At 43.5% G+C, this 27,558-nt stretch overlaps 1 protein-coding gene across 1 annotated transcript in view; it reads right to left on the bottom strand.

The window, feature by feature from the left end:
* Positions 1-27,558, bottom strand: part of LOC147707411 (elongin-A-like) — a 572,231-nt gene that overhangs the window by 465 nt on the left and 544,208 nt on the right. The window contains exon 10 of the mRNA XM_086925212.1: positions 25,166-25,329. Within this exon, the coding sequence (XP_086781338.1) occupies positions 25,166-25,329 (164 nt within the window). The remainder of the gene's footprint in view (positions 1-25,165; positions 25,330-27,558) is intronic.

The following is a 27,558-nucleotide window of genomic DNA, read 5'->3' as shown; positions in this document are numbered from 1 at the left end:
TGAAAAATATCCAACAATTTAAATTAAGATTAAACATCACACATCACCCATCAATAACAGCTTAGTTACTCTAAATTAGATATAAGAAAGTATGATAACTTGTGTGTAATTATGACTCTGCGCTACATGCTTAATGTATGGATATTGCAGTCTCCACCTTGGTCTCTTTGCACAATCACACGGATGTATTCTGCAAAGATTACTATTCGATTATCAAAAAAAAAGTGACAATCCTACCCATACATACGGTTAAATATTAGCTACTAAAGCTGAATTAACTACTTGGTTGAAAATGAACAATATGGTCCCTATGCCTCTTGTAGGTTTGCCTCAGCTGATCGCTATGAATGTTACTTACAGGCACACATGAAAAGGGTTTCAAAATGTAATCCCGTCCGGGGTCTTTCATCCGTGTCTACCGTAATGTATAAATAATTAACAAACTTCATATTGCATTACAAATGTATATATAAATTAAGGTCTCCCATTATTGATATATATCGATGCTGTAAAGTCGGAGACTTACAGAATATATTTTGGCTGTCATACCATGTTAACTATCCTTGCCATTATGTACACCCATAGCTGGCAGGCTTTCTTTTCAGACTGCTTAAGTGTGATATTTTTATAATTTGTGTAATTATGAGTGAAATTCAACGACTATGAGTGACACTTTCTCATGGCCAGTATAATGTCACCCACAGTATATGTCGGAAACCTGTTGCCGAGCGAGGCAGCCGAGAAACATATTAAACTGACTCCCTGCTTTAGCCAGCTGTGTCTCCCTGGCAGGCAATCAAAGTAATGGTATGATCAGATCATGATCAATCGACAGTCTGTCCAGGCTTTCTGCCATATGTGACCAAAAGCAGGCTGCAGGATTTGAGAGGTGCCCCAGCAGGGATCTTCTCCCTGTACAGTTCTCCAATTAGGCACTTCTTTTACTGCAGTTTAGATGACCCAGTTCTTGGGATACATTTAGAAGCTTCATTTTGTAGCTGGATATCCATACCGGTTTGATACTATGGTTAACCCCTCCCCTGCTGATGACGGAACCGCTACGTCATCAGCTGCGGTGGCGCTGTGCTGATGATGGAGCGATTCCATCAAGGCCCTGCCGCCGCGCCTGCGCGGCGCTGATTTAGCGCCTGCGCGGCACGTTCTATTGAGCGGCCAGGGCCGTGACGAACCGCTCCGTCATGAGCACAGCGCAACCGACGCTGGTGACGGAGCGGTTCCGTCACCAGCATGCGCCCACCTCCCCCCTTAGCACTGCGGCGGAATAGCCGCCACAGTGAAGGGGTTAAAGCAGGTGCAGCTTTTTTAGATTAATTAGGCGGGTGTGTGTTTCAGTCTTCAAATCTCTTTAGTTCGTTTGGCTTGGATATTAGTTTCTGTGATGGCAGGATATTTCCACGTCATAATACATTGAGACTCCTCTACAGCTCCTGTTAAACACCAGAGGAATCTTACGGCCTTTAAAAAACGGTACTCGAAACTCAGCTTTTTTTATGCATCTGTCCCAGCAAAGAAAGAAACTGGAACTAGACTTTATTGCACTTCAGGACATGGTTCTTTTGCGTGAGAATCTCAGGCATTTCTGTACTGTCGAAAAATTACTTGAATGCGTTATTTTAACACGAGGTGCGTGACACTTAGCAGGGCTGTAAAACTTGGTGTTCTACATGCACCTAGAATTTAGTTTGTCTTTGATGTTTCACTTTGGTTTTTTAGTTTTTATGTGCACTCATTTGGAACTTCTGGTATTTGAACAAGACTCTTGTGGGGTCAAAAAAAGTCCTACTTTTATCTGAAATCATGGAATACATTTCCAGCAGCAACGCTGTTCCAGTGTGGCTCGCCTCTTTCAAAGCTTGAACCAGTGGGGGAAGGTGTGCTTGAAAATGTGTGTGGGGAACAAGATACCTATAGGCAAGCCCTGGCCAAAACGCCAGGGATCTGCATGTCGTGGAGAAGGGAAGTGCCCTTTCTAATAAATATATATTCAATTCACCAGTTATAGTTAGTAGAGCTAACTATAACTTACCCCACAGCCATGCACTGCTTACGACTTCACACTATACATCACTCATGACATTCTCTTTGATATCAGTAATTAGAACATTGGAATGTTGGGAGCTCCATTGCAGACAATGGAGTGCTCCCTGCTTCTACGGGCCGGTAAAGGCCCGCAGAGCAACATTCCAATGTTCTACAAAGGTTTCTCGAAGCTCGAGGGGATTTAAATCCCCTCGAGCTTCGAGAACCCTTTGTTTAACCCTTTCGATGCTGATGACGAGCTCAGCTCGTCATCACCCACGGGTGTCGTGTGCTGATGACGAGCTGAGCTCGTCATGGAAACAGCAAAATGATCATTTGCAGCACAGCGCAAAAATCCCCGCAGCAGCCATGTGGTTAATTTGTTAGAACATTCTGTCCTCTAGTGGCAGAATGTTCTAATAGCCTTATAGCCCTTCGTAGCAGGGCTATACCGGCTATTAAAGTCCTGCTGTCTCGTTAAAGTCCCTCGCCTTCGGCTCAGGCCTTTAACAATTCAGCGGGCCTTTAATAGCCGGTATAGCCCGCTACGGCGGGCTATAAGGCTATATTAGATCACTGATGGCATTTCAAATGACATCAGGATGGACAGGTGAGAATATGAAATTCAGTAGGAAGATTGCTGGGTAAGGAGGAGAGAAAAGGAAAGGCATAGACATGTTGAATAATCTGTAGGACCCATTTGTCAGACGTGATGCATTGCCAACCAAAGAGGAAATGTTGAATCTTGCCCCCCAGTGGTGGAACATGTGCCAGTAAGAGGAAGCTAAATGTTGCTGTTGTAGCAGGGCATGATGAAATGGGAGACTGATGCCCCTGCTAGACTGCACTCTGTCTACCAGAAGCACGTATATGGGTTCAAAAGGACTAGGGTGATGCATCACTGGCTGGGAAGGTGGTCACTCTGTATATGCCAGACCTCTGGATTAGCCTCTAATCTTGTGGTACAGATATTGAGGCAGTTTGGCATGGGACAACAGACCCAAGGAAAACGCTGTTGCTCTGCTGAATATTACACGAAGAATCATAAAGCGATTTATGCATTCCTTTGGAGACAGAAATCTGGACCTAGTCACAGGATCATAAATCTGGTTCTTTTGATGAGAAGCTCAGGTGGTCTTGACCCTATGTGGAAATAATGCAGGGCCAGTGCATATGTGTCCAGATGACCGGGATGGGGAGCGCATGTTAGGTGAGTGTAGCGTGCATGCTGTGTTCGGATTAGAGTGCTCCCAACTTAGTGTGGCATCTAACTTCATGGTGTTTTGGGAACGCACACCACCTCTGGCCAAATGTGTTTTATTGGGGCTAATCTCCTACAATCATTGTGGTATTGCTGCCCATCTGTTGGTGTTAAGTGGCACTACCACCTCTGATCTGTCAATCAGTTGCTTCAGGCCTAGGTCACAGGGCTGGCTGACCACGTACTTCTGACTCTGGTTTGGGGGAGAGGTCATATTGGGTAAATTCAACAACGATGATTCAAGTTAGTTATTATACGTACACATGAGGTGCATTGACGTATTTTCCAATATTAACAGGTTTGCAAGTTTAATCCATTTAAAAAAGGGTATTTAATACAAAGAGTGCACACCAGTGAAATTATCAATGATGTTATTTGAGTTGTCAGTCAAGTAATCAGTGATATTGTGTGGGATATCATGAGAAGTGCTCGTCTGGGGCACACGTCATGGTTAGTGAAATTATAATTGGTGATTTTCAGGGGGTTTTAGAATATTTTGTAACCGTAAATTCACTATACCTTCAGTTTTTTTCTTCAGAACACTTTAGTTTTTTAAATAAAAAAACATTTGTTAATATCCTTAACCACAATTTTCCTTTAACTGTTTTTTAAAAAAATATAAAAACATTTTTTAATGTTATATACTGCTTACCTCTGTTTAACCCAACCCTGGACAGGCCCAACCCCTGAATTTTGCTGTGTGCAGCGGGTATTTTTGCACAGGCCCTGCAGGCAACCTGCTCTTCCGCATAAGGTCTTTGCCTGTGCATAACAGACGTTCGCCTCAGTGCCTGATGTTTAGCAGGTTATCTCTGCTGTGAAGATCTTTCAACTGTCAATATAAAACATTGCAATAAGCCAAAGCCTTTGAACATGGATGTCATGGGGAAGAGGGGAGCACAGAGTGCCTGACCTTTGGCTGTGGGTTGCAAACCTCTGCTATGCATGGCAAAGATAAAAGTAGGCCCTTTTGGGGACCCTAGGGCACCAATCTCCTGAGTTCAAGGCCAATATGATGTAGACCAAGGACAGTATTTTGAACGTGCCTTGCCAAATGAACAGGCATATAAAACAGAGATCCAGAATATACCTCATGCCTCCATTCTTCTCACAGGCCAAGAAGTAAAGGGACTGAAATCCTGGCCACTTTCTTCTGAGGGAAACCCCCTTAATTGCCCCATTTTCCCTGTAAGGTTTGGACATCTGCCTTCAAGAACGATGTCTGAGTCTGAAAGCATGCTCTAAAGGTGGGAGAGTAGTCTAGCAGAGCAGATAGAGGTGGGCAGGCGAAGGCCCAGCAGACAAACTGCCTGATCCAGCAGTCTGTTGTGATCACCTCCCAATTGGTGACAAAGTGTGAGACCCTCATCCAGCCAGAAGAGGGTGTTCTGAAAGAGGGTGAGGTCTGAAGGGTTCAGAGGCAGCAGAGCCTGCAAAAGACAGTGGAGACTGGATCATCTGTTGTTGGTGATACCTTCTAGTTCCAGCACTTCCTTGAGAGGAGTTATAATTCAGCTGGGTGTTTGAAGAAGCGGTTGCCTCTTCCAGGACTGCGCAGCCTTAAGTAACCACTGATATGGTTCGTGGGATCGCCATGTAGGGAAGGTCACACAGAGGAGTTGGGCTGTTACAATGCTGCTTTAGAGGCATTCCTAGAAGGAATCAGCTCCTGATGAGTTGATGCCAGTTGAAGGGCATATCCATAAGTCTAGCCTGGACATCCCTTGAAAATCCAGTGGACCACAACAAAGCAAGGTGTTGTTCTGACAGCTGCACCCATAGGCTGGGCATATGTCTCGGGAGACTCAAAGCAATATTTCAGTATCTGTTTAGATGCATCCAGTCCATCCCTCACTAGGTCTACGAATGGCTGCATGTGCTCTGGCAGGCTAATGACCTTGAGTTTTGCCAGTGTTCATAAAGCATGGGAACAGCAGGCAAAAGACATGGGGCATTAACTGTGATCAAAGGTAAACTGCCTTGGGTAAAGACTTTGAGACTAAAAGAATCTGTCTGTAGGGGATGTCAAAAAAAGCATTTTGGATTGCTTTGAGGACATCTGAACCACTATACTCTCCATTGACTGGTGGGAGGACAGGAAGTGGAGGTCACCCAGAGCTAGCCTATGGCACTTGATGATCTGCTGAGCCTGAAAAGGGTTTCTCCTACAAAGCTATTAGCTGTCTAGGAAAGCTTTTTTCAAAGGAAAGAAGGACTCCACAGATGCTTTAGAGTTGCAAAATTTCTGTTAGGGTGTTTGACTTCACTTCAGGAGAATGCAAAGTCAGTTCCAAGGCCTTGGTAACCTTCTGAGTAACTGTTGTGAAAGAAGAGACCTGCTCCAAGGAAGAGTGGAGAAATAGGAAACCTCCACTTCTGGATAATAGTAAGCCATTGGCATTATGTAAATATAAATCAAGCCCAAAGTAAATTTTTCAATCAGGCAGGAGTACAGCTTCTGATTCCTCATCCTCCACGCATCTGTAGTCTTTATCCTCTATAGCCAAGGCATCCAAATCTGAACCAAAAACCTCTCCTAAACTTGCATACGTTTCTGGCCCTAGAAATGGGTTCGAATTGTGGTCCATCACGGATGTTCACCCCTATTTTCCCTAAGCCTAATAGATGGTACTTTCTTCTCACAACTGTGCTGGCATCACCAAAGAGGTAGGCCTCGATAGAATGAGGAATAGTGACTTGAAGTGTTTCAATCTAGGAACTGGGACTTAAGCCCCTGAAGGCGTGACTTTGGAGCTGCCAAAGCGATAGAGGAAGACCACCTCTCTTGGGCTGTAGCCTGGAAGACTGATGGGCTGGCCTGAAAAGATTGAACATATCTAGCCAGAAGGCTTCGGCATGTGCAGGAGTGGCTGAAGGACTGAGGTACACCAGAATCTGCTTCTTAGGCGCCAAGCATTCTCCAAGCATCGAGGAAGAGTCTGGCATTGGCAAACGCCATTGTGACTCCGAGCAGTCCCTGGAATAGGATCTCTTTCTCAAGGGAGAAGATTAATTCTCCTTCCTATTGTGTTTTTTTGTTTCTTGTGTGAAGGGCTTTTAGGAGACGGTTCGTTAGAAGACTTACCTTTTTTAGAAGGATTCCGCTGGGGTCTCACTGGAGGTCTCCCTCTTTTATGTTCTACAAAGGTACATTACATGGAGGAGCAAGAGTCCTAGAATTTGCCCCAACCCCAGACTGTCATTTTGCAGAACCGAAGGGGGCATCTTCTTGAAGCACTGTCCACACTGCTTGAAAATTGAGGCCCACAGAGGAGACATTTGATCTTATTGCCATACAAAACGGATATATTTTACTTGGTGAGATAATGAGAGTGTGCTCCAGACCATGTCACAAAGACACAGAAAAATAGGAACTGATACCAGCTGCAGCCAGTTCCTTGTATACTCTAGTGACGTAAATTCCAGAAGAGGAGTCGCTGCTTGCTACTTGGCAGTGCTAGAGGTTCACTGCTAGGATTAAAAGTTTACCAGACCAGTTTGAAAAGGACTATTCATAAGGTGAGAAATCGGTGGGAAGAGAGATATCAGAATGAACAGTCACAAGAGTATTTGAAACCCTAAATGCTCCATGAAACCAAATGCTACATCACGGTCAGGGAGTCATACTGATCGATTACTAAGACAACCATCATATTACCCTCTATTTCAACCTAGGCCAAAAAAAGCAGTCTAACTGATAAGAAAATACAAGTTAACTTGCATGCTATCCCATTGTGGAATCTTGGAGCTCCATTGACACAGTATGAAACCTTCTCTTTAGTAACACTAGCCAACACTGATTAGAGATATGTATTCCCTAGAGGGGGAATGCTACAGTTGCAAAATGAGACACACTTAGAGTGCGACATTCAAAGCTACCATCTACTTCAAGAAAGGAATTGAAACATTTAAACAATTACATGCAGACCAGGCTGAACCTCCAAGAAACAGCAGGCTGTTATCAATGTCTGCCAATAGGGACTTTGTAGGAGACCCATCAGTAGTTTATTGTAACCTTAACTGTTGACACATCTCCCCCCATATTATCCATTCTAACCTCAAGCTGAGCTAGGTTATAAGTGTCTTAAGTTGATAAAATGGGGCAGACATCTTATCTAGCTTTGCCATGGCATAGTTTTAAATTTTAAAAGTATGTTAGAAATTCTGTAGCATTTAACCATAATTACAAGTTAACAAAAGGCCAATCAAGCCAGCCCATACACCTACCTCTACACGAATGTGTATGTATATTTCTATATTTTCTCATGGCAGTTTAGGCTAATATGATTATGAAATACAATGAGAAGTAATAGGCTCAATACTGGATTGAGAACTTTCAAAACTTTCTAAAAACGTTTTGATATTTATGAAATACAATTATTCTAGCAAATGCAATACCTACCTGTGTGATCACCGTCTGATAAGGCACAACTGGGGTGAATGTGACCTTCTGGAAGCTTCCCCAGTTGCAGTTGTTTGATCAAATGTATTGCAACGTTATTACTGCTTAAAAAGGATAAAAGGTTTTTAACACTGGTCAGACCCATTAGATCATGGAATGTTCCCACCAGGAGCGCCTCCTCCCCTGGCAGACTGAATTTAGATCTTTTGCATGCATTGAGAGAGGAGAACAATAAGGCTCGAAAAAGGTTACCTGAAATTCCGTCTATGGCTATTTTAGGATTACTGAGTGCTGTGAGGTTTGGAAAGGCCAGAAACTTGAGGACTCTGAACGTGTATTTTGCTACAGTGATGCAAAAACTGGGTGGTGCCACAGTCTGCATAATCCCCTCCTGGAGAGATCAAGGGCTCAAGATCTTCAACTATAAAAGCCGAGGTCATCATCATGTATATATGTAATATTAAGGTTATTCCCTACCCAGCCGTGGTGCTTTGTATTTGCCAGAGTCCCTGTCGCAGTGAAAATGCATTTCAGCATGGACTGCCAGTCTGTCACCGTCACAAGGAGCAGTGGAGCTTATCTGATCATTGTTGAAGCCCTAGTTTTACTTTGCTGGAAGAGCAAGCACTTTAAACCCCTAAAGATTCAATCCCTGGTAGCTAAAGAGCCAAGACCTTCCATGCGCAAGGGAACTGAGTCGTTGCTAGCTCAACCTAGAAAGTGTCTTGAGCATTCTAGCAAAATAAAATCTGAAACTAGGTCACTTGCCCAAAGACGCTTGTAATTTGGCAGAAGAAATCTAGCTATATCCAAGCCTAGACAGCCTAGGAATAATGCATAAGAGTTGCTACAGGAAAACACAAATGCCTGAATTAACAGGAAGGTAAAACTATTTGCGTGAAATTAAGCGCACAATAGCATTACACTCCGCTGCGAGTAACTGATGCTAGTTATCTCCAGATAACGCAAGTTTCTGCCAAGCTGATGAGAGGCTGTGGGGACAACTTTGGACTCTGCCTTTCACACATTCACATTAGAAATCATTTTTGTTAGAACTGGGGGTCTCTAGTTGGCAGAGGTGGGTACCACTGTCCAAATAGGGACCCTTGCTTCTAGTCAGGGTAAGGAAGAAACACTCTTTAGATAACCTCTGCTCACCCCCTTGGTAGCTTGGCACAAGCAGTCAGGCTTATCAAAGGCAATGTGTAAAGTATTTGTACCAACACTCACAGTAACACAGTGAAAACACCACAAACTGACTCCACAACAGTTTTGAAATATTAAGGTATTTAATCTAAACTACACAAGACCAGAACGACAAAAATCCAACATACACGGTTCAAGAATATGGTTGCAAAAAGAGTTCTTAAGGTTGCGATAAAATAATCCATAGTTGCGTGAAAAGTTCACAGTTGCATCACGTTTTGCCAACAGTACCTTTTAAATGCGACAAAGTTCCAAAGCAGAAGCTGGTGCAGTGGAAAAGAAGCGATGCGTTGCTCCTGAGACCCTGGGGAGGCGATGCGACAACCCCGCTGCAGCAGCGGGCGTGTTGCGACGAATCCGGTCTGTATGGGGAGGAAGGCGATGACTTGTATGGATACCGGTGCGTAGGTTCCGTAGGAGGTTTTCTCTCAAAAAGGCACGATGCGATGATCTGTAGGTGCTGAGGCAATCTACGGAGCGATGATGCTCGAACCAGCGGTGATCTTCCACTCGCAGCTCCTCGATGGCTCTATGACGACACTCGCAGCGACGTGATGCGGTTCGCAAGCAAGCGGTGCGACGATCTCACCCAGCAACAACAGGCTCTCCGATGACTTCGCAGCAACGGTAATCTTCCTGCACCGGTCTGGTGCGTCCCGCAAACGAAGGATGCGATGTCTCTGGCAGCGGCAACAGGCGCTGCGACGATCTTGACCTCCATAGTGGTGGGAATTTATTCGCACTGTCGGGGATGCGCTCCGCATGCGAGCGATAACTTTTCTGTAGCAAAGTCTCTCAAATCTTGGTTTCCGGCTTCCCAGCACAGGTACAACTTCCAGAGGCAACATAATGAAACAACAAAAATCTCCACAACTTCCAGAGGCACCACAACTGGCCCACTCACTCTAGGAAGGACAGAACTCTCTCAGCAGAGTTCAGGGAAGCTGGGGTGAAGTCCTTTTGTTCCTGGGACTTCAAAAACAGGGAGCCAGCTCTTCTCAGGCCCTTGGAGATTCCTTCAAATAAGGCAACACAGCACAAAGGAAAGTCCTTCCCCTCTCCTTGGTAGTCCAGCAGAGCAACAGCAGGACAGTCTTCCTACTTCAGTTTCAGCTTTCTCCTTGGCAGAGGTTCCTTCTTGATTCCAGAATGATCTAATATTCTGTGGTCAGGGGTCCTGTACTTATACCCCTAAAAGTCTTTGATCCTTCTTGCAGGAGGGCTCTGAGCCAGGTCTGAACCAGTTCTGGTGTTCCTTGAGCACTTTGTTTTCCTGGCCTTTCCTTTCCTTTCAGAGAGAGGGGCAGGGTTGTCAGCCGCCCAGCAGGAGGTGGAGCCAGCATTGTGGAAGGCAGGCACAGCCATATTCAGGCCCAGGTGCTATCCCCTCCCACAACTCTGGATGCAGATGGAGCTATTCAGCCCAGGGATGGTCCACTCAGCCTCTGGGAGCCACCCAGCCCCTGTCACTCACAAACCAGACAGTCAATTCACAAACAGGCCAAGGCACACAGAAAGGTCAGACAAGAGAACAGCAACTTTCTAAAAGTGCTGTTCTCAAACACAGGATTTAAAAACAACCTTTCCTAAAAGATGTGTTATTAAACTCTGAGTTCAGGGATACCAGACTTTGATGTCATATCTTGCTCCTATGGGAAGATATGCTGGTAGCCACTGTATCCAGCATCCCCCATGATAGCCTATGGGGCAAGATAGCTTTACAATAGTGAAAAACAAAAATGGCTGTAATTCACTACCAGAGCATGTCACCTGCACAAGTACATGCTCTACCTTTCACATTCACTGCACCCTACCCAAGGGGGTACCTTGGGCCTTCCATAGGGATGACCAATGTGTACAGAAAGGGAAGGGTTAGGCCTGGCCAGTGGGGGCACTGACCAGGAGGACATGGCAGTTCAGACTGCACACAGGCACTGCTGTGGCAGGTCCGAGATACCATTTTAGGGCTACTCATGTGGGTGGCACAATCAGTGCTGCAGGCCCACTAGTAGCATTTGTTATCACCAGCCCTGGCACACTCAGTGCACTTTACTAGGGACTCCTTGGTGACACATATATGCCAATCATGGATAACCAATCATAATAACAAATTACACAGGGAGCACTTGCACTTTGACACTGATCAGCAGTGGCAGAGTGCCCAAAGCATCTAAACCAGCAAAAACAAAATCCAGCACAGCATCAAAAATACACGAGGTAGAGGCAAAAAGATAGGGGGAAACCACGCCAAAGATGCCAGGTCTAACAATTTTGCACAGAGAAACTTCAAAAAAGGAAGCAATTGGAGATGTTAAACAAAAATGTATTCCAATTTATCCTCTACAATAGCCATCTTCCAATTATACCTCCTTAATTTCACCTTTGTTTCATTGGTGCTTCCGCTGAGCACATCACAGGTCCAAAACGGACTTCGGATGCCAGGGGCTGCCACAGTCTCATCCCTCTTGGTGTTACATGAGCCTCTGACCACGCTGCAGACAGTCTTAGAAGTAGGCGCAGTTAAGGTCACAAAAAGGCAGGAGGTTTGTGGACATACCTATTTTCAAAACCCTTACTAACAAATGTGTTTTTTATTCTGTCAGGCTGTGTTCTGATTGATTCTCATATCAAAGTCTGAAAACTACAACGCCCATCATGCCTAGTGAGATGTGAGGCGAGGAGATGCACCCAGCTCCGGATTACATACATAATCTTGTTAGAGCTACAGGTTCCATACTCTCGCAGCTCCACACAACTGTATATCGGACCCTTCATTCAAGATCTCCATCCCAGCGAACCGGCAGCAGAATTAACTATGCTCTCGTCTAAAAGCTTTTGCATGGCACACTGTTGTGAAACAAATGATAGCTGTGCTCCAAGGGTTGTGGGAATACTGGACCATGTAGGCGACATACTGGTACAACAAATGCAACTGTAACTAGGAACCATTTAAGTATACAAGCTGTTAGGCTCGGTGTTTGTTGCCAGGCTTTGATGAAAGAGCTCTTACTTTAATCGTGTTCAAATTCATACACTGAAAAGGACCACGGCAAATGGAAGAACACTAGTGGAACAACATATTTTATTAGTTACTTGTAACAATGTCCTCATTGACTTTGCACACAAGCATTTGGAGGACAGCCCCACAAAAATGTTAACGTCATATTCAGTAACTTTGTTTAGATCTTCGCACAGCTACTCTGTTCATCTTGTTCCAAGACGTTTTCCCTGCAGTACTTCCCCACCTCCCATGTGCCCGCTCCGAATCTGTGTGCTTTCAGTTGGTGTTGTGCAAAGGGAACGTTTGGAAACTGGCTTCGACATGGGCACTCTCTGAATCCTGCTGAAGCGGGGCTAACAGCCCACAAAGGTTTTGGAGCTGGAAACTGCTCTTTTCCACCAGGTTATACCTGTCCTCGTGGGCCAGTGCGCCTAATGCCTAAACTAATTTGTTTTTAAAAAGAAAAGAGGCAGGCAGACATATCGGTTTGTGCATATCTGGATTCAGAAAAATGTGGCAGTTCAGTCGTCTGTTTACATTCTAGCTATTCTTCCATCTCTACTTTGCCAGTGACTATTTCTATGCCTCAGAACCAAAGAAGCAAAAATACAAAATTAACTATTTCCAGAAGCTGTAGTCCTAAAGAACCACGCTGAATGTTTCAGTCATCAAAAATATATCAACAATTTTCAGAAAAGCACTAGGAATACAGGAAGCATAAAGCATGCGGGTACAAATTAAAATGATCTGTAGGCCATCATTGATTCACTTCAGAAATCACTCAACACAAAAAAAGTTCAATCAACGTCCACTTTCTTTTAAACACTTACTTTTAAATGGTTTCCAAAAGACAGCCAGCAGTGGTGTTTCTCTACGGCACCGTCGGTCTGGTCTGACCATAACCTTATTCTCTTTTCATTGCACTTAGCTGGTCCCAAACTCGGTTTCTCGCAATTTGGTTTATAAACGCCCTTGCCGGAAAGTTGATCACTCCACCTTTATAGACACCCTTGCCATCGCACAACCTGTGCTGTCCACAGACATTGCGAGTTCTAGCAACTGTTTTGGAATATGGATTAATCATGCCTTAGATAAGTGTATCCCTGCTAAATGGAGTCCTAAGAATAAAGCCCGGTCGCAAGCATGGTTTGATGAGACTCGTCTCTTACCACAGCAGAAAAACTGGAAAGTACTTGAGCATACTTGGAGACGTGCTTTCAGTCCCTTAGCCAAGCTAGAATATATAAAGGCCAGGAACGCCTACCATCAACAGATACGGAAAGCCCGTGCTGCACATTTTGCAAATAAAATTAACACCAGTAATAACCCCTCAAAAACATTTTTTTCTTTGTTAAAGGGTATAGTGAAATTGTTGCTCCCATTTTCAATGTATTGGCTTTCCCTTGTCCTCTATGTATATACCTTTTTTTTCTCCTTCTCTCTTGCTTCCTTCAGGTTTCGGTAGGATTGGTTGGGCAACACTGGTAAATTGGGGGTTGCACTAGCACTGGCCGGATCCCCGTAGCTGTGACTCTGTATAGCTGCCCAATCAGCGGCAGCTGGGTCCAATGGCGAGGTCTCCTCTGAGGGTTAAGGGTGTATTTTTTTTGGGGGGGGAGGGGTTTGAGTGAGGGTAGAGGGTGGGTTTTGGGGAGGGGGGAAGTAATTGGGTTAAAAAACGCATCATGAGGTTAATTAATCTAGATATAATGCTTAGCAATGTTTATTTGTTTGAATTTTTCAAAGATGGGAATACAATCCGTATAAGATGTATCAACTAAGATGCCTGGCATGGAACATGGCGGGTTTGAATAGCAGGAATATAAGATTAGTGTCTGAAGAGCTAAAAATGTATAATCCACATAAAGCCAAAATTTGAGACTCCCATTGCATATAAAGACCAAAACTTACTTAAACAATTGGGGTATGATGTTCTTGTATGCACCGATTTAAATACTTCTTTACGGGGGGTAGCTATTTTAAAACAAAGGCAAGTCAGAGCAGACATTTGCAAAACCTCTGTTGATAAAGCAGGTAGATGGGCCATAGCCCAGCTGATACTTGAAGGTCGTAAATATACATTTTGTGGCATTAATGCATCGAACATAGACGTACCAAAAATTGTTGATCAAGTCAATATGGAGTTGCTTGGCTGGGAGGGAGAGCATATAGTAATGGGGGATTTCAACTGCATAATGAACTATAGTATTGACACTACTAGGCGTGGGTCGTTTCAGAGAATGCGGAAGACACAGGCCGCTATTATTGATCTTGCCCGTATTCATGCCATAAAAGACGCATGGTTGTATTTATATCCAAGCACAGCTGGCTATACGTACTACTCTGCTGCACACAAACTATGCTCGCGTATAGATATGGATGGCCTGGGTATCGGACAGGATTCTTGAATCAAGCACTATGGTAATCTGCCCGAGAGTTACCTCTGATCACAATCCTATTCTATTGTCTTTTAATGTAGCAGCAGGGAGTCAAGGTTCTAGGGCGTTTTCGTTTCCCGGATATTTATTTCTAAACCCAGATTTTCTAAGACAATTAAAAGATCATCTGAAAGAATTTATTAGCATAAACACTGATTCGACCTCACCATTAATAGTCTGGGACGCCTGCAAAGCCAGCATACGGGGTTTCGCACAACAATTTATATGGAGACAAAACAAGGAACGTAAATGCCAAGATGAGAAAATCATTGCTGATATAACATCGATTGAGAATCAATTAGCCGACGCACTACTTTTAGGGTCGGTAAGAGTAGAAGAATTGGGTTACAATTTAATAGAATTAAAATCTTTTAGAGAAAAAAAGTATCGCTCAATTAAAAAAAATATCAATTGTCACAGTATGAAAGTGGCGAAAAGATTGGTAAGATACTGGCATATAAGGTAGCTGCGGATAGGGCCAAAACGACTATTAAAGAAATAAAGGGGGCTACCAATCAGATATATATTCACCCTGATATGATTCTGCAACAATTTGCTAAGTACTATCAAGAACTTTACACTCCCGAAAAGCAGAAAGTTAAAGAGAAAATACAAAGATATATCTCTATAAGTAAAATTAAAAGCATGGGGGATGAATATTCCGATGCACTAACGGATGACATTACAGGAGCAGAAATTAGATTAGCTATTAATTCCTTGCCAGCCGGTAAAGCGACAGGGGAAGATGCAATACCTATAGAACAGGGGCGTAACACAGGCCCCTGCAGGCCCCGCAGTGCGGGGGGGCCTCGTGGTCCTGGGGGCCCCCTCAGTAGGGGAATGTTGTAATAATGAGAATGGCCTGCCACCCATGGACTTCAATTGCTGGCTCTCTGCACGGACCATAATTAAAACGGGCCCTCAGCCTCAGACACCGAGGCTAGGCATGCGCAGCTGTAGTGACGCACGCACGTTCACATTTTGCGCGCCATCAGCCGTGGTCGGCAGCAGGGTGGGTAATGCAGCGCACGCAGTCTAAATTACACATGCAAGGGTGCCCGCCGTCTGAGCCTGCCCCCCTCCCCCCGGACGCTACCGAAGCACGGCAACCTGCAAGAAGCAACTCGGGTACACAACGCTTTCCTCTATTCATTCTGGCCTGCCGGAGGACTGCAGTGGGCTCACTAAGTGTGTGTGTTACCGACCGCATTACAAACACACTGTGCAGTTCACTGCTGCCGTGGTGTTAAATACGTGTTGGGATTGTAATGAAAAGTTTAACTGCCAGGCTGATTTCTGCTCCCTGCGCATTGCTCGCTCGCTGGCTGCGTCCTAATCAGTTAACACTTTGTTCACGAAGAGTATGAGCACTTTCGTGAATCTGTTTTGTATTCTATTCTGCGTTGCATCGGTGCGAGTTCCGACATGCGTTGATGAAGCAGATCATAGATTCAATTGACCAAACGCATTGTGTATTTCTTTGTTTTGTAGCGCACTGGCTTGTGACAGAAGGCACTGCGCAGCACCATTTTTGCCACATGTTCAGGGGATAAGGCTGGGAGTAATTGTAATAAAGGATCCGGTTTGCTCGATGGAAAACAATTTCCACTTCTTATTGTCACTGAGTTTTGCCAAGTTGTTCAGTAAAATGTCAGCAACATGCACGTACACAAGCACTGCAGATCTGTGATCATGTGATCATTATTTTATCTGCTGGGCTGCTCTGTCTCGTCATCCTTTTGGTCAGGCAGCCAGCCTGCCACGGACTTTAGTAGAGTTGTTACCTTTGTCAGGTTACAGCAGGGAGCACTAGGGTTAGTGCTCTTTCATTTCTGGTGCGCTGTAGCAGTTTCAAGAACTTCTTGGAGTTTCTTGTTGCTCAAATGGCTGTAATTTCTGATATTTATAAGTTTCCCTCGTCTTCATTGCACGATTTTTGCTCGCCAGAAAGTGTCACTAATAGTCCTTGAAATTTCACTGAAATTATGAAAATGTCACACATGGCAATCACCTTGGCAGCTATGTTTACACTTCCCTTACACGAAAAGTGCTAATATGGGCTGAGCGCGTCATAAACACAGAAGATGCAGTGTCCTTACTGAGCTGCATCCATAAAAAAAAGTTATCAGTAGAAAGACGAAAAGCGTGGCGTCCACTGCAGACCTCTTCCCCTCACTGTTGAAGATATAGTTTTAAGAGGCATGCTTTCCTGAATTAAGTTGGAACAAAATGCGTTTTGTGAAAATGTAAAGACATTTTTATTCCGGAAATACTGAAGCGGGGAAGGGATTACATTGGCATCGATGAGCTGTATGTGCAGTTTGAAAAGTACTGTGAAATACAGCTGCATATTAATTTCAAGTAAGTGTGTGACTGGGATTATATGAAGCGCACTGACACCCATAGGGTCTTGTGACAGTGCGCTTTATAGAAAGTGGCAAAGATAAATGTGTAACTTCTAGACCACTTCAGAATAATGCTAAACTTAAACACCACAAGCCCTGCTGCACTAGATTGCTGGAGGCCTGCTGAACAGTGAAAGCCTAAAACTCGAGCTAACAGTCAGGCAGGCGTCTTGTGCACGCAGAGTCTGAGCCATGGGGCTGATGCCAAATTTGAGGCGGGCTGCACACAGAGTTTGAGGTCTGGGAGCACTGTATGCAGACTGAAGCTTCCTACACACAGACGTCCAGCCGCATGTTGGCCGAGTCTGAGAGATGAAGCCTGAGGCATGCTATTTAAGAAGGTCTGCTGCACACAGCTATACCATACACACAGACGCAAGACTCCTGCATACACACAGCCCCACACGGCTGCAGACTCTGTGGTGCCCACTGCCACACACAGAACGAACCTGCAGTCTATCATTCACAGACAGTAAGGCCTGCTGCCAAAAAGGCAGTGCAATAACTGCTGGACAGTTTGAGGCCTTCTCCACTCAGGGCTGAGACCTGATGCCTGCAGTGCTCCGAGTCAGGAAGAGATCAAGGGCACACCAAACTCAATGGTCACTAGTCTGTCTGCACAGCTGTGTCACTCATTTAATTTAATTTTAGAGGAGGGTGTTGGTGTAAGTTGTGATATTAATGTTTCCCCTGCTTTTTATCGCTTGATTATGCTCCCGAGAAAGTGTCACTCATAGTTGCTGAATGTCACTCATAATTACACTGAAATTATGAAAATGTCACACATAAGCAATCTGAAACCTTGGCAGCTATGCCCCCAGCAGCCCCCGCTTTCCAGCCTCCAGGGACCCCATCAGGGCTGTGGGCGCACACAGCCACACAGCCAGCACTACACTCTCTCATTGGCGTTGGTTGCACCACTGAGTTGCCTCATAAGAATCCTACCTCATAAAATTAAATGGTGCATGCCGTGTGCAGTGGGTGCCGGTGACCTGAGCTTCCAGGCCCAGAAGCAAGGGGGTTGAAGGCAACTGCCTCGAGGCCAGAGACCTTTTGTATATTTACATACCTTTGTAAACTGGTTACCAAGGTTTAGTTTTTCTCTGGTTCCAGTACCCCCTGGGCCCCACTCTTCCTATTCCTTACATTTGTATTTTACATTTACTGCCCTAGTGTGAGAACGCATTTCATGAAAGGTAATATAAAGTAAGGTTGTCATAAGAAAAATGACAGCAATGTGATGTTTAAAGAGCTTGGAATGACCTCGTCTTGACATTAAATAGCTTTATAAATAAAGTTTGTATTGATTTGTAATGTGACTTTCCTGTCTTTTCTCACTTTAATGATCAGTCATGGATCATTCAGGCAGCCCTAGAACACAATTAAAAGTGCTTTCTATTTATATTTGTTGTTCGAAGTATGAACAGATAGGTGCTGAAAATACAGCTTTAGGTGACTGCTTATTTTTGTCTCGTCTGGGACATCAAAATAATGAGCTAGCAACCCTAATCATAAGACAGGAAGTTTGTTGGAGGATCAGCACATGATTTATTTCCTCAACCATCGATCCCTGATTAATGCCATAATAGCAATATTTTAACGTATATCTGAAACCCCTACACCAGCGTTAATAACATGCTGAGTTACTTCAAGTGTCTCGGAATGCACCCTGCATTCAGACAACTCACTACTCATTCTCGCCTTTCACTTTTACGCTCAACCTGCACTCACAGCAATCACATTGCACTCACTGATCACCATGTACTCCCACCATTCACCCGCTCACCCTGCACTCACAGTGATCACTCTTCACTCACAGTGCACTTGCGTTGTTCACCCTGCCTGTACCTAACCCTGTAGTCACACGAGCACACTACTGGCCCTATATCACACTTCCCTAAGCTGTCCCACTCACTGCTCACTCTGCAAACTCACTTAAACAAGCCCATCACTAACCGTGCATTCTTTCCTCCCACTCTGCACTTACATCCACACCCAAATTCATATGGTCACCTCACTCACCCTGTAGTCACTCCTCTTACCCATCTCTCACACTGTTGCATCACTCACTGTGAACTTACATCGTCTCTCCAACCACCCACAAGGCGCATAGGGTTAATATGCATGCTACAAAAAACGTGTACCATGCAGATCACAGAACTGAGTGTGAATAAACTACGAGTAGAGCAATAAAAATGAAATGTTTGTCAGAAAGGTGTTATAGAGAGATGAGGTGCATTGTTGGTGAGTGGTAGTGAGGGAATTCATGGAAAAGGAGGAGGGAGGGTGCTGCAAAAAAGACTGTCAGATGCCAACCAGAGACTTTTTGCGCATGGGCAAAGTGGGCTCCGCCCCAGGGTCCCAGACTTTCAGGGGGCCCCTTGATAAAACCAGCTCTGTTCTGTAGAGTCTAGCCCTGATGTCATTAAATGATTCTTGAACAGATTGTTTTAAATAAAACTTTCCTTCGCTTTTTAAAAATATTTATGCTGTGTGGTTCGAGCAGGTCGGCATGGCGTCGTTGGCTCAACATCCTGTGATACTGGGGATTGGGGAAAAATCATTAATCTCCCCTTGCCTAACAAAAAAGTATGTAGTTCTTTCCAGTGAGTCCCTGTGTATTTTGTTCCATCGTGGACTTTGCAAACTCACTATTAATCCTGTTAGTTAGTTCGCAAAGTTCATGATGAAATGAACTAAATACTTTTTTGTTAACACTCTGAAGTGCTTCAAAAAGTGTTAATGTTTATATAGCGGGAACGCGACCCGAAAGTATTATTACAGCTGGCTTTAAATGAGCGTGCCAGTCAGTTCTTGACTTTGTGTGTATGAGGACTGGAGGGAGGACACTGAGTGATACTGATTGTGTCCTCTGTGTGTACTGACTGGCGCGCTCATGTAAAGCCAGCTGCGCTAATACTTCCGGGTCGCGTTCCCGCTATATAAAGATTAACACTTTTTGAAATGCAGAGTGACTACTTCTCTACATTTTGTGGACAGAAAGTGAACAATACGTTAATCATAATATTTCTTCTTGAAAGTTTCTGTTCAGTTGTTTGTTTAGTTGTAGCAGTTTAAATTAAAAAAATCTGTGAGGTTCTCTGCATTGTATCTTGAAGTCTGTTTGAAGCTCTGTGGTTATACTGAATAAGCAGCTACCATGTTGTTGGTATGTGACATGTCTTTATTAATGTAATAACTGCACTTTCACAATTGCTTTATTAACCTTCTTGCTTCTCACATTTGCTTGAAAATGCACCATGTACCCACTCTTTTTTCAAAATGTTCTCAGGGAGAGAACCTCCCCCCGAACCCTCCTTTAATGGTACCATTTTCAAACGTCACCAGCCACCACTGTTTGTCAGTCGAGTTTTTATGGAATTCCCGGTTTGGGTTAGACTTTCAAAGTTTCATGTTGTTGTCCAATAATGTCAATTCTAATTCTGACCCTTCATAGTTACTCTTCAGCCATAGGCAGTTCCTGAGACAATAGGACCACTCTATGGCATTGTTCTGATTGCTGCCTCAATTAAATAATCTGCGTTTGACATTATTGTTACAAATCACAAAGTTTATATGGTAAGAGTGTTTCCTACTTTCTCATTAGAACTTTGAGAAAGACAATATAGAGGTATTTCATTTAAATGTTGAAGGAATCGAAATATGCCAGATTTTTAGGCGGTGGGGCAAAGTGGCAGGTGGTGGGCCGGATCACCGTGGTGGGGGTGCCCCCTCCATGTGTTTTGCAGGGGGGCCCCCTCCAGTGTCGTTACGCCACTGCTATAGAACTTTATAAAGCATGCATGGAAGAATTGGTTTCACTATTCTCTCAGGTTATTCACTTTATTGGGGCGGGAAAAAAAAGCTCCTAAATCTTGGAACTCTACACAAATCTTTTTCTTGAAAAAAAATAAACCAGCTGACTATTGTGGGTCTTACAGACCAATTTCACTTATAAATAATGATGTTAAAATATTTGCCAAGATCCGAGCAACTCAGCTGGCACCATTAATGCCGGGATTGGTATCACCCCAGCAATATGGGTTTATTTTAAAAAGGGAAACTACTGCCCACATTAACATGGCTGTGACGGCGTTCGATGTGGCTCAGGTGAAGTCAACCCCGCTCAGTATGATATTATTAGATGCAGAGAAGGCATTTGACAGAGTGGGGTAGGACTTTCTCCGGGCTACACTGTCGGCATTCGGTATTAAAGGCTAAATTTTAAACTGGATTCAGGCCTTGTATGGCAATTTATCCGTCAAAATGAGCTATTTAGGGGAGTGTTCTCCTATTTTCCCAATACAACGAGGTACTATACAAGGATGTCCCCTTTCACCCCTGCTATTTGCATTAATAATTGAACCTTTTATATTAGCCTTGCAGAACCAACCTCAGATTGCCCCTTTCGCTTTTGCTACAAGCTCACTTAAAATAACTGCTTTACGCGGATGATATCGCGATATATTCTACAGAGGTGTCTGAAGCTATGAAGGGTATTATAATGGAAGCAAAAAGATTCGGAGCGGTCTCCGGGTACAGGCTTAATACTAATAAGACCCAAATAATTATGAATTATAAATCTCTGACTCCTATTCAGGGAGTATGTGAGGCTGCTACCTATTTAGGAGTTAAAATTTCTGCTAAAATAAATGAAATATCTGCTTTAAACTATGAGCTGCTACTCAAAGAAACTGCCATTTTACTCAAAAAATGGCATACGGTGCCCTTAAGTATTAAAGGCCGAATAAACATTGTCAAAATGAAGATCCTGCCCAAATATCTTTATTTGTTCTGTTCCATACCTTTACGGGTGGATAATCTTTATTTTAAACGTTTAGACGGGATCCTTACTTCTTTTATTTGGGGATATAAAAAAGCTCGCCGAGCTGTCGCTTTATAAAAACTTCCATTTAACCAGGGTGGTCTTGACTTTCCAGATTTTAAGCTTTACTGTTGGTCAACCTTTTTGAGTCGTTTTCGCAGTTTGTTGAAACCCACCAATAGGTTTTATTTTCATAAATGTATGCTGGGGGAGGACTTCAATATGTTTCTTTATAGACTCAACGACCCAAACTATTTTAAGCGGGTAAAATTTAAGACGGTGCGGGATACCATAAGTATTTGGCGTACTCTTCTCACTAATGTCAAACTTCACTGTATCATTATAGAACTCCCTTATGGGGGAATCTTGGTTTTTCCTGAAATCTTTCACGGTCAAGCTGGTAAATACCTATCCAGTTCGGGCATAAAAAAGCTAGGAGATCTGTATGATCATAATGGCTTCCTAACATTTGAAAAACTTAAGGATCGCTACAGTCTCACTGAAGGGGCTCGGTTTAAGTACTATCAGATTCGGGATTACTTTGTACGTAAGTTAAGTCTTGTGATTATTTCTGACTCTGATATATGGATTTGTATATATTCAGAAAAAAAGTCATTGATCAGTACAGGGTATAACATTTTTAGCGGCTTCAGGAATGATGATTGCTCGAAGCTAGCAGAGAAGTGGAGTAGGAAATTGGATACTTATGTTTTGCCAAATATGATATTTACAACTCTTAATAGTATAAGCCGCTCTGTGCATTCTTCTAGTCTTAGGCTCCAACAATATAAAACTATAAGGTCAGCTTTATTATACACCAGAAAGAATATCGAAGTGGACACCGAACAATAGTAATAACGATCGCACTAAGTGCCCAAAATGCGACCAAAGGGCAGCTGACCTTAACCATATGTTTTTTACATGCCCAGAGCTAACTGAATTTTGGGAGGGAGTTATTAACATTCTTTCTGAGAAACTTGCATGCCCAATTATAATTACTGCTTTAGATGTGCTGGTGGGTGGGTTTAGTGGGACCGGGTGCCAAGTCGATTTAATGAATATTTTGATTACTTGTGCCAGATTAACAATAGCTCGGGTTTGGATACAACAAAGCCCACCGACAGTTCTGGAGTGGTGGAGAGTGGTCAAGGATACATATGATATGGAACACGCCCTGGCACAAACAAGGAGAATTCAATCAATGCGGAAAATTGAGAAAATCTGGGGATCAATAATCTAAACTTTCTTTTCCTATCCTCTATCTACTATTTTTAACCTTGCTAACTTTTTTTTTCTTTCTATATATTGTATTATATTGTGTTTTCCTCATGATGTCAAAAATGTCAAAAATATTTTAAAAAATTGTTGCAGACAGCAGATAACACTATTGCCTCAAATCCCAATGTGAAACCCTAGCCACTTGTTTCATTATTAAAGTGGTGGGCATCTATGACAGCTTCTAATCAAAGAGTGAGACTATATGCTTAATCAAGGGAGCTCTGCCCGGCAGTGAAACTCATTCTCTCTCTACTTTTACACCTAACCTGATTGACGGCCTTATGGCTTGCTCGCCAAAATGAAGCCAGGGTCTCCTGATGATCCCCTCAAACCGAAACTTTGTCAAATTACTGGAAATGTCTGCTTTCCAGATGCCTGAAACTTATTAACCTTTCCCTTAGGACAGTAGGGTTGCAGCAAGCCTGGAAGCATGCAAAGGTCATCCCTCTACTAAAGAAACTGTCATTAGATGCCTCTAGGCCAGAGAATTATCGCCCAATCTCTTTGCTTCTATTCCTGGCTAAAATAACTGAATCACATGTGAATACCATACTAACAAAATTTCTGGAATCCCATTCTATACTGGATTCCTTGCAAAATGGTTTTCGGCCAAGACGTAGCACTGAGTCAGCTTCACTGACAGTTATGGAGCCACTCAGAGCTTCCTTGGATGAGGGCAGCATGGCGACTCTCATTCCGTTAGACCTTAGTGCTGCCTTTGATACGGTCTCACATAACATCCTGTTCCACCGGTTGCAGGAGAACGATATCACTGGTAGCACCCTCGCCTAGTTCACTTCCTTTTTGCCTGATGGATCCCTTCAGGTTATTGCCCCTCCCTTTCACTATCAGAGACACTCACTACGTTGCGGTGTTCCTCAGGCGGTTGGCATTGAGTCCCTCCCTGTTCAATGTTTATATGTGACCACTGGCTGCGCTGGCCAAAACCTGCAATATTTCTCTGGTGTCATGTGCAGATGACACGCAGTTGATATTATCTTTCACCAAGGATCCCAGCCAGGACGCCGCCAAATTTCGAGATGATCCATCTGCCATAGCCATCTGGATGGAAATGAACAGCCTCCAGCTTAATTATTCCAAAACAGAGATTCTCCTATTAAGCAGAGACTCTCACCTCTGGGGAGACAAGTGTTGGCTGCCGATGCTGAGCATCCCGCCGGTGCCTAAAACTGTCGTAAAAAGCCTGGGTGTTCAGTTTGACAATGTCCTCTCCGTGGAGGACAACTCTAAATCTGTGGCAGGGACCTGCTTTGGCCTGCCGCGGGACTTAAACCCATATTGGGTTTGTTTGATCCCCATACCAGTCAGTTGGTCATCCAAACTACGGTTCTGGCCAGGCTGGATTAATGTAATAGTCTGTTGCTTGGATTCAATAAATTCATTTTTAACAGGCTACAGCACACCAGAACATTGTTTGCTCTCCCTAGATATAGTTTTGTCTCAGGCCTGAGGCGTCACCTTCCTTGGTTGCCCATGGAGTAAAGAATATGGTTCAAAACACTCTGCATTACATACAAAATTCTTGCAGGGATAGGCCTTGCGATTCTGATCAATCTCTCTCATTCTTACAACCCAACCTGCGTCCTTCGCTCCGCTGACCTACATCTTCCTCCTGTGCTACGATTCTGTAGGGCCAGAGGAGGGGGAGGCTCATTTAAGGTGCTTGCACCCGCCCTTTGGAGCTCTTTGCCACTATCAGAAACACCACCAATCTTTCGTCTTTTACAAGGGCAGTGAAGACCTGGCTTTTCTATTGATTTAGCTGTCTACCATGCATTCTCTCCTCTGGCATTTAGTGCTGGGACATCCCTTTGCCGGGACAGTTATGTGCTCTAAAAATCCTATAACATAACACAGTTTAAATATACCAATCTTATACTTCTTATGCCCATCCCTGGAGTTCTGACTGTCCACAAAAGATCTGAGATCGATCAGAGGGGACTAGGACACATGTTGAAAGGCTGCTCGAAAGGAGCCCAGACATTTAAATGGGGAACTAACGTAAAAGAAGAATTTTGAGAAGGAGGATGAATCAAATTGCCTTGATGAAGTCCCTTTAATGGATGAAACAAGTTGAGTGGGTATGTTTTAAGTGTGATGGAATTGGATACTTAATAAAAAGAACGTTATGGAAAAAGACACCAATATCTGGAAATTAATTGAAAAACAAAATATGGAAAGTAGTTGAAAACAAAAGAGTGATTACAGGATAAATGCAATTCGAATTGTAAAGTTACATGTGAACAAGGTTATTAAGGTTGCCCTCCTAATATTGTGAAAACTCTTACTTTTAAATGGTCTTCTAGCATCTTGATTAGCTGCACTGGTATGTGGGCTGGAAACCAATAAGGCGCTGCTGCTGGGTGAATTTGTGCTGCTGGGTGAATTTGTGCTGCTGGGTGAATCTGTAATGCTGGAAGAATTCAATTTCTCTCTTTCAATCTTTTGAATCCTATGTAAAAAAATTTTTTTTTTAAAACACGGCAAAACATTAGCTTCGAAAAGGAAGAAATACAATGAAAAATTAAATTATTCCAATGCAGTTGGTTGTAAATACCAAAGTATACATGGCATGCAGACATTTCTAAAACTAAAATAGGGAGTTGCATACTGTGTGATTTAGGGAAATTAACATATTAAATAGGTGACGCAGTGAAAAAACTGATTTTAGTATTGAGTATTAGTGGCGCTCAGTAAGAGTTTTTTTATATATATATATATATATATATATATATATATATATATATATATATACACACAAACCGATTATATCCTGAGCTAAGGGCACACAAACAGTGAAGTGTCTTCAAATAATCACAAGTAGAATGATCTTCATTTCTCCATTTTATTTCATTGATAATTTTCTCATGAGGTCTAGCCGTCCACACGTGTTTAGTCTATAGTGGTGTAAGCCACCGACTTCTTCAGGGCAAATGCTAGATTGTTGATAGTCTATCCACACGAAAATTATATCATCTATATTTGAAAGTGTCGCCAAAATTTAAAAGAGTGAATATGATTCATTCACTCTGTCAGTATAGGTACTTCAGTGTCGTGAAGAGTTCTTAATTTATATCTGATCTCAGACAAAGAGTAATGTGTCGAGAATAATGCTAACCAGCGGCCTTACCTACACATAAATCAAGCTGCTGGTAGCGTGCTACTTAAAAGGTGGACAACTTTTGGAGTGACAATTAATACGCGGCCGTCCAGCCGCGGAGTATGCACCACTCCGTAACTCCTGGGGGTCACGAAAGTGAAACAGCAGCCGTATACAGGAACGTGGACGGGCACACTTGCAGGTCCATACAGGACGTGATTGTGTGCTCTCCACACTACACTTCCCGTAATACACAGTGGGGAAGTGGGTCAGTGATAGCGCACACCGCTTCCGTTAAAGCCTCTGTAGAGACGGATATGGAGCTTCGAAACGCGTCAGGCGAATCCACTACGGAGCGGCATCTGCAAGTGGATCCCCGTCCTTACCTACACATAAATCAAGCTGCTGGTCGCGTGCTATTCAAAGGTGGACAACTTTTGGAGCGACAATTAATACGCGGCCGTCCAGCTGCGGAGTATGCACCACCCCGTAACTCCTGGGGGTCATGAAAGTGAAACAGCAGCCGTATACAGGCACGTGGACGGGCCCACTTGCGGGTCCATTCAGGATGAGATTGTGTGCTCTCCACACACTTCCCATGATACACAGTGGGGAAGTGGGTCAGCGATTGCGCACACCGCTTCCGTTAAAGCCTCTGAAGAGAAGCATATGGAGCTTTGAAACACGTCAGGCAAATCCACTACGGAGCGGCATCTGCAAGCGGATCCCCGTCCTTACCTACACATAAATCAAGCTGCTGGTCGCATGCTACTTAAAGGTGTACAACTTTTAGAGCGAAACGTTGGTGGGTGATGGTGACGGTTTCTATCATGAAATAAATACGCTTCAAAACGAAAGACTCTGTGTTCGGGAGTGCAATTTCTAAAGGTTTGCTGGTTAAACATTTTACGAGGCTTGGTCTGGTCTCGGAAGCTGCACCCGCTATATTGCTAGCGCGCCGGTCACACACTGTTTGGTGGAAATATATATATATATATATATATATATATATATATATAGATATATATTACCTACTGGCGATAGCCAGTAGGTATATATAGTTAGGATTTTTTTCCTATGGGATTTTTGAAAATTCTATGTCGAATAACTTTGGCTTATGAGGACAGAATTGGCTGAAGTTTTCAGGAAAATGGAACATTTTGTTTCTGAGCAGCCCCTGAAAATTTGGGGGGTTTTCGTCAAGGGGGGGCCGAGAAAAAAGGGGGGTCCCAAAACGTGTTTTTCCCATGCAATTTTCCATAGGGCGGTTGGCCTCACTTTTAGCCTGAACGGCTGAATGGATTTACACCAAACTTGGCAAAATTGTAGGGACTGGTAGCCCGATGTGCCTTTGCTATGTCTCAAGATATAGGCTCCAGTGGTTTTTACGAAAATTAACTTTGAAAAATATAAATTGGGCTACATTGGGCTATATATATGTTGGAGCCCAAATGTAGCCCAATGTAGCCCAATGTAGCCCAAAGATGGCCACCAGAGACAAAAAACCAAATGTAGCCCAAATATCAGCCAGATGTAGCCCAACTATAGCCCAATGACAGATTGTCCCAGAGTGTTCTAAAG

Source organism: Lissotriton vulgaris, chromosome 6, assembly GCF_964263255.1.
Source record: "Lissotriton vulgaris chromosome 6, aLisVul1.2, whole genome shotgun sequence".
NCBI lineage: Eukaryota > Metazoa > Chordata > Amphibia > Caudata > Salamandridae > Lissotriton > Lissotriton vulgaris.
Note: the sequence above shows the minus strand (reverse complement) of the source record. Positions and strands in the feature narration are given on the sequence as shown.